Raw genomic sequence first — 7,688 nt, 5'->3', positions numbered from 1 at the left:
GTAATATTGTTTGACACAAACACAGCAAGTCAGTGTTGTGTGTGTGTATGTGTATGTGTTGGTCATGGTTTCAATTCACAATCATAGTATTTTTGTATAAGCCGTGGTAAATATTAATTTTCGCACAGATACATACATGTACTTGAGATGTCAACTGTCTTCATGTCATCAGTGAAATTATTGCATTTTTTTTTATCCAGCCACATTTGGTATGGTATCAAAACGTATTTGGTCTAATTCAAGGAATACATAGGGTCAGTCATGAGAAATTTGGAAACACACACACACACACACACACACACACACACATGCAAACTGTGTAAAACGGTGTAGTAGCATTTCAAACAGAAACACAAAAATGATTTGAATTACGATGGAGCACACACAAGTTTTGAAAAAACAAATTTAATGCCATTTGCCAAGAAATCTTGTTACAGTTTTACAGTTTATGAAGGGTAAGACAACTTCCACATTAGAAACAGTTATTGTACAGAAACCACAACACTTTGGCAGCAAGAAATATGACACAATTTTTTTGGGTCAAAATTTACAAGCAGCATTTTGGTGCATTTTCCCCAATAACCGTTGAAACCAACTAGTTACTCAGTTTTTTGTTTCTATATTACAGCAAGCTTCTTACAAAACACTATATAGTAAAATGATGACCAGTTGTAATTCTTGGTGACTCAAACTCAAACGTCTTCACCATAGCTGTGGTTAAGTGAGATGATCTATAAGTCATTCTGGTTGGTGAACTTGTTTACTCTGAGGCATATTTATTTGGCATTCCCCCGTCCACATGCATAGTTACATGTGAACTCTGAAATTTTCTTGGCACATGTTTATAAAGGTAAAGTTGACACTAGGATGTTATAAATAGACACTGAAGTATTCTCTAAAGTTCTCATCATTCATTTTTTTCAAACCAAGTTTCTATCATTCAAAATCTGAAGTTACCACTTGACTGGTAGAGTTGGAAATTGCACAATAACACTTGCGGAGACATTCAGCTTGTGTACACCAAGAATAACTGGTCAAATTTTTACATCAAATTCATGTTGGATATACACATCCCGGTGAAAATACTTTTATGTGAAAGATTATTAGAGTGAAATAATTCATGTGTGTACATAGATTGCATCCCAAGTTCAAGTTCATTTCACCAAATTCGGCAATACATCTGGATTCCCTGTTTTGTTTTTAATGTTTGAAGATATACATGTTCTACTACTATTTCAACACAAATTCTCTACAAACAGTCTCAGTTTTTTTTTTCACTGTACATGTACACACAAAGCTACATTCAATTTTATGTTTTTCATTTTTCTAACATTAAAATTTTTTCTCATTTTTGAAAACAATGACTGTACTGAAGCTATAGTTGCCCAGTTTTATTTAGATTAAATCAAAACATCTTTACATATTCATAAATATTGGCAAGATTGGTTAAAAGATGTTGTTTGGTAACTCCTTTCTAAGAACAGACGGTTTTTTTTGAAGCAAAAATGCCTATGAATTTGACTTATACTTTTTTTTTCTACATACAGTTTATTAAAATGTATGTGATTTGTTCACTTATCTATAAATTACACACAGTCAACATTTCAAATACTGAAAGTGAAATTCTTGCATTTACATGAAATATCGATAACTGTCATATGCAAATTATCATAAAAATGCAGTTTGTGGGAGGGGGGGGGGGGTCACTTTATGAAAGGGAGGGGAGGGAGACTATCTGCCAAAATATGTTTGCGACAAAAGGACTGTCAGGAAGCCCTAATACAAGGCAGGGTTGACAAGATAAGTCAGTTTACTGTATGATATCCGAATACATGTAGGTTTGTATTGATGATACACTTAGCCCTTTACATAATGATACCTGCCCCCACATCCCCTAAATCATGTGATTCGTTATAACGCAATTTCTGCTCCAAATGATCAAGATCGCCTTAGTCAACTGTCACACAGTAACACATCAAGTTTGTTACCATGACAATTTAAGAATAAAAAATTTGAAATCTGAATAAAACTGGACACAGATAGCAAAAAACCAAATAGCACTACTGAACCAGATAGTATACACATAGATAAGACTACATTATGATGAGCTTGGCACTCTCTCACCATCTTGTACACGACACTAAAGGATCCACTGTAACCATGGTAACACTACTAACATTGGAAGCCAACATAGTATAGAAATAGTTTCATACATTATCATATTTTTTTTTTAAAAACCTTTCAAGTATGCGCATATTATGAAATCTGCATGGGTTACATGTACACCTAGAATTGACTTCAAATGTGACTGTATTTTAGCGTAGTTCAAAATCTATTAAAACAAACAAAATATTGAGTTGTGGTTTTTCCTGCATGATTTTGTTCGAAACTGTACAAAGATATTGGCATCACATCTACATGGAAACCCTAACGATAGAATTGACAAAAGAGATATCAGGAGTTTTGAAAGAGATGAAGTGTAAAGTGACTGATGTGAGATCTAGGTTGGCTGTCTTTATACTATTTGACAAGGTAAAAAGCAGTTCAAATTTGTCTGTATTGAAGAATAGGTAGGCTGCCACTATTTAGTTTTAGCCCATCAATATTCACTCTAACTCATAGTTAAGTTCCATAGATTTGATGAACGTCCATATGCAACCTGTTGCTTACAACAACAACAACAACAATAACAACAATAATAACAATAACAAGAACAGCTGGAAGTTTGTGCCATTTGTCGTATTGAGAAAACTAAAATATACAGTAGTAGCATAATAAACGTTCCTGAAAGTTGTATTTACATAACTGCAAATACTCTCTGAGCATGAAATGCCATCGATACAACATTTCAAGTGAGAACACGCATTTAAGTTCAGGTTTATATGGTGGACATAAATCTGAACTCTGAACTTTGACCCAATATCCTAGTTACTGAGATAGTCTGTAAATTGTTGTTGTGGTGGAGCTGTGACTGTCTCCACTGAACGTCAGTGAAGACTGGCAGAGCTCAAACCAATAATTGTAGTAAAGATATTGAGCCACTGTTTTACTCATCACTTTCACAGTTATCAGATTAGGATTTGATGCTCAGAGCAGCTGTCAGTTAATTGGTCAAATAAAGACTTGTCAAAGCTGTATTTGTAGAATTTCTACTTCATCTATAAACTGAAGACATGACAGATATTTTGTTAGTAATAGCACCATAAACAAAATAAACTGGACATAAACAGAAAATGAGAACAAATCTGTGTACGCATGCAGTTCCAATAAAAACATCACCCTTGTTATGCTGTGAAGTGCGTGATGATTAAGTTTTTGGTTGCTAGGTAGGTGGGTGAGTGTAGAAATCTTACTAGTAAAGCTACCATGTATTTTATACTGAAGTTCAGATATCCTAGCTACTAGCACAGCTTGTATGTATGTATGTACGGAAAACAGAAAGCAATGTATTGTAATATAGTAGTACTGTGAGTTCTGTGGTATATTAGAAGAGTCAAACTCTCTGACTCTAGCCTGGTTGATTGATTGATTGATTGATTGATTGATTGATTGATTGATTGATTCCAAAAAAATAAATGAAATATTATCCCAAGTCTGTCAGTATAAAATGAATGAATAAACAACAAGTAATAGTACTACTACAAATCGTAAACGGTGGTTGTATTTGTTAGCTCCTTAAGCTTCTCCTAAACTGAACTCAGTGGAGGACGAGATTGTTGGCTTTTGGCAAACGATGAATATTAAGATAAACAGCTGGCAAGAAAAGATTCACATTGGCATTACAATCCGACTGACTTTACTGGCAAAATTGTTAAAATTGGCATGGTTTTTTTTCTTAATCATAAAAAGTATGAGAAGAACTGAAGTATAGTACTAGCGTGCAATAAGTATACTGTCAATCAAAAATTGACCTCTGACCTTATTTTCATCAAAACATACAAGCCAACATTATCAATTGTAGAGTGGAAGATTCATTTTTTGTAACATTTTGCAGCATTATATCCAAAGTTTTCAGCAAAAATATTCATATTTGAATGCTTTTTTTTTTTTTAAAGTTGACTTTGTTACATTTACATAGATAAAAGCAAGAATAGAGAGTTGTAGTTTAAAGTTAGGATTTATACTGGAAGTCAAAATATGAAGGTATGGGTTTGGAGTTCGGTTTTTTTTTTCGCGAGAAGCTGCTTTTAAAGTAGCCCTATTTTGGAATGCAAATGAACGTGACCTGCAGTACTCTTTAGTCTCAATTTAATTGAGTATAGTTAGCAGCAGACTGTACTCTAAAAATAACATAACAACACAAATCGCCTCAATTTGATCGAGGTTTTTTTTTTAAGTTTGCTTCATAAGCCTCGAGTACTTACTCGCAAATTAAAATGTTCAGGAAAAGGAATAACACTCTAAAATTGGCTATTTCTTGTTTTCCTTTTTTTTTAAGCCTTTTTTTTTCGTTCTTGCTCTCTCTTTTTTGAACATTATAACTGGAATATGATTGTGTGACCCTAAACTGGGTAACAAAACAAGTCAAAAAATGCACAAGTCAAATCTGAAATAAAAGGAAAAAATAAAATTCTTTTGCTGTTCTCTCTGTCTTTCACAAAAAAAAAATGGAAGTCTTATCTGAAAGAGGGAGGAGAGAGTTGTACTCTGCGAAGTGAAGTCTGGTAGCTCTATAGCTTACCAAAATACTCATCAAAATCATTGCATACAGTTAAAAAGGACTGTCTATTTATTTTTTTAACCTATGTTTTTTATATTTTGTTTACCATATCTGGTAAAACAGTACCTCTGTCTCTACATGTATTGTATACAATCTAGCTGCATCCAAAACATCCCAAAATATCTCACCTGCCATTTTTTTTTGGAAGCAAACTGTCTAAAATAAATGCTGAGAGTGGAATATTGCCATGGAAACTGACAATCATTTACGATAAAACTATATTAATAATTGAACTGAAATCTACAACAATATTTTGAAATTGACATTATAAAAATTTTGACTAACCATGTCATGTCTTGTCTTGGCATGTCTCATTCTTGGCAAACTGATCAAAATTAACTACAGTGTTTGACAATACGTCTATTTTGTTGGCAACTGACAAAAATGATACTTGGCAAGGTTTGAAACTCTACTTATATGTACTTTTTGTCCAATAAATTGTAAATTCAGACAAAAAAAACCGGATGTGATGATATGTGTACAAAATACTGAGACATTGAAGCAACAAGATACATATTGTTTTTACTATCATCACCATTATCATCATCATCATCATCATCATCACTTCTATAGATTGCCGTTGTCCAAAAATAATATGGGAAGGGAAGTACTCTATCGGACAAATCTAGGTTTTTTGTCAAACTTTCTGCTGACTGTTGCCTGAAACGTCAGCACTGGTCTTGCTATGGACCTTAGACAACTGATCTCGTGCATCAGTGAATGCTGCATATGGTGACTTGGCCCCACCTAGATACTGTTGCTTAGCAACATTCTGTAAAACTTCAGGTCGCACAATTTGCATGTGAGATCCGTAACCACTTCCGTAGGTTAGGTCCATGGGTGTCTCTTGACTCTGTGTGTAATTGCCGTAAGGCGACATGTGGCCGTAGTGGTTGCCTTGATAAGCAGCATGCGTAGCTAGATTCATAGTAGGTCCATAGGGTGAATACGTATATTTGCTGTAACTAGCATAGGGCATTCCAGCATATGCTGTAGTGACAGAATCAGTTGTGAGTACATGTGGATGGATGTTTATGACTGATTCTTTGGCAGCTTGTGGGGTCAGATTGGCTAAGAGACTAGCATGTGCACTTGCAATGGCACTAATCGACGTTGCAGTTTCTGAAGGCTGGGTTTCTTTGCCAGTCTCCATGGGAGATAACGTCATTGTCGGTGGGTTCACTATGTGCTGTGAGTCATTACGGTGTGTGATGTTAATCACTGATGCTGTCAGTGAACTGACTGGCGGAAGTACAAATCCTGTCTTGATATCTGTTGCCGGTGGTGTCAGCACTGATTCAGGAATCCCCGTACTTGGACTTGAAATAGACGATGTCTTCTGAAATGGACTCTTGGGAATGTCATGCACACTCATTGGTGATTGGCTGACTGGTGACTGATTGATACTTTGATGGAGACTTGACACGGAGTGATTTCGAGTGAAGGGGCTGTCTGGAGTATCAAGCAGTGTGCCTTGTTCGCGAGTGATCTCTCTATTTGGTGGGTTGTCCCAACTTTCCAACTGGAAATCTGTCTCTTGACGTTCTGACTTGACGGCCAAGCTGTTGTCAAAGTGAGGGGACGGAATGCAGGGATTTTGATCATTGGTCATGCTTGGAGAATTTTTAGCACCATCGTTATGTAGAGGTACATCACAACTGCCAGCTCCTGTACTACTCTCTCTGCTATCACAAGAATTTACGTGCTGGATAATTTTGCGTTTTCGTGGCCGTCCCCTCTTTTTCATAGACTCGTCATTTGTGAGTTCAGTTCTGTCAGATTGTTGGTTTTGTGATGTCATTTCCTCTTTGTTTTCCTCATCAATTCCACTATGCTCTATTTCATCTGAGTTGGCCATTGCATGTATTTTGTTGATAGGAGATGTGTCACTTTCACCGACATCTCCATGTTGTCTTGGCGTATCATTTTTCATCTTCTTGGCATCTTTGCTGCGTTGTCCCTTCGGCCGTTTCTTTCGTTTCCTTGCAGTGTGTTTATTTTGTGTTGTTTGATTTCTTCTCTTGGATCTGTGGTTTGCACCTCCACTGTTGTCACTATCGTTGGAGCTTTCCATGGCGTCTGCATTCTCATCTAAATATGTCAATAAAAGAAACAATAAATTTCAACTTTGCAGTAACATATCAAATGTTACTGGAAATAAAAAATGATGTGAAGATTAATCATTGTGTTTCTGTCTATTAAAAATAATCAATCCCAAATTATTAATACCTTCTCTTATACTGAGGTTCATTTCCTAACTTAGAGTGAATCGTACACAAAACTTGTGAAATAAAGAATTTTTTTCTCCTTTCTCTCATAATATAAAATTTGACACTGGTGAAAAAAAACAACTAACAGTGTACTACATTCCTTTAAAGGAGTTTATGCTATATGAAAATAACTTGACTTTAAATTTTTATTACAAAGGGAAACATCATCAACAATAAACAAACAATTCAAAATACCCCATGTATGCTTGGCATGCAATGCATTTTCTGCTGGTTATGAACCTGGTTGGCCAATTATTATGGGTGCATTTTATCAACAGTTTGATCTACTGATGCCATTTTTGCTGTTTTGCATAATTAGAGTATTAACAGATGTATTTTACCCAAAATTAGCAATTCACTGATTAACAGTGGGTAAGCCTGATTGGTTGATCGGTAGATTTTTTTGTAGGTCTTCATAATTGGCTTGTAAAATACACTAAATTAGTTTATTCATTGAACAACAGGTGGTTCTTTTCTCCTGGTCAACTAGTCTAGCTGCTAGACCCTCAGTCAATTCAGCTAACTTTAAAATGAGCACAGGCCACATAGCACCAAAGGCTCAATCAAAGACTTTCTCAAGAGGTAAGGTCATCCTCCACCTTTGTTTTGGAACCTTTTGAGTATAGATCAAAGGTCTTACTACAAGACAGTGAAGCAACATGATTGGTTGATCAACAGGTGGTTTTTCCTATTGGTCG

General features: G+C 35.5%; 1 protein-coding gene across 5 annotated transcripts in view; it reads right to left on the bottom strand.

Moving 5' to 3' along the window:
* Positions 1-415: 415 nt before the first annotated feature.
* Positions 416-7,688, bottom strand: part of LOC144443456 (uncharacterized) — a 143,807-nt gene continuing 136,534 nt past the window's right edge. For all 5 annotated transcript variants that reach the window (XM_078132947.1, XM_078132955.1, XM_078132970.1 and 2 more), the window contains one exon: positions 416-6,811. In XM_078132947.1, coding sequence (XP_077989073.1) covers positions 5,358-6,811 — 1,454 coding nt within the window. In that variant the 3' untranslated portion in view covers positions 416-5,357. The remainder of the gene's footprint in view (positions 6,812-7,688) is intronic.

This window comes from Glandiceps talaboti, chromosome 2, assembly GCF_964340395.1.
Source record: "Glandiceps talaboti chromosome 2, keGlaTala1.1, whole genome shotgun sequence".
NCBI classification, from domain to species: domain Eukaryota; kingdom Metazoa; phylum Hemichordata; class Enteropneusta; family Spengelidae; genus Glandiceps; species Glandiceps talaboti.
The sequence above is the reverse complement of the archived record's forward strand: the minus strand, read 5'-3'. Positions and strand labels throughout refer to the sequence as shown.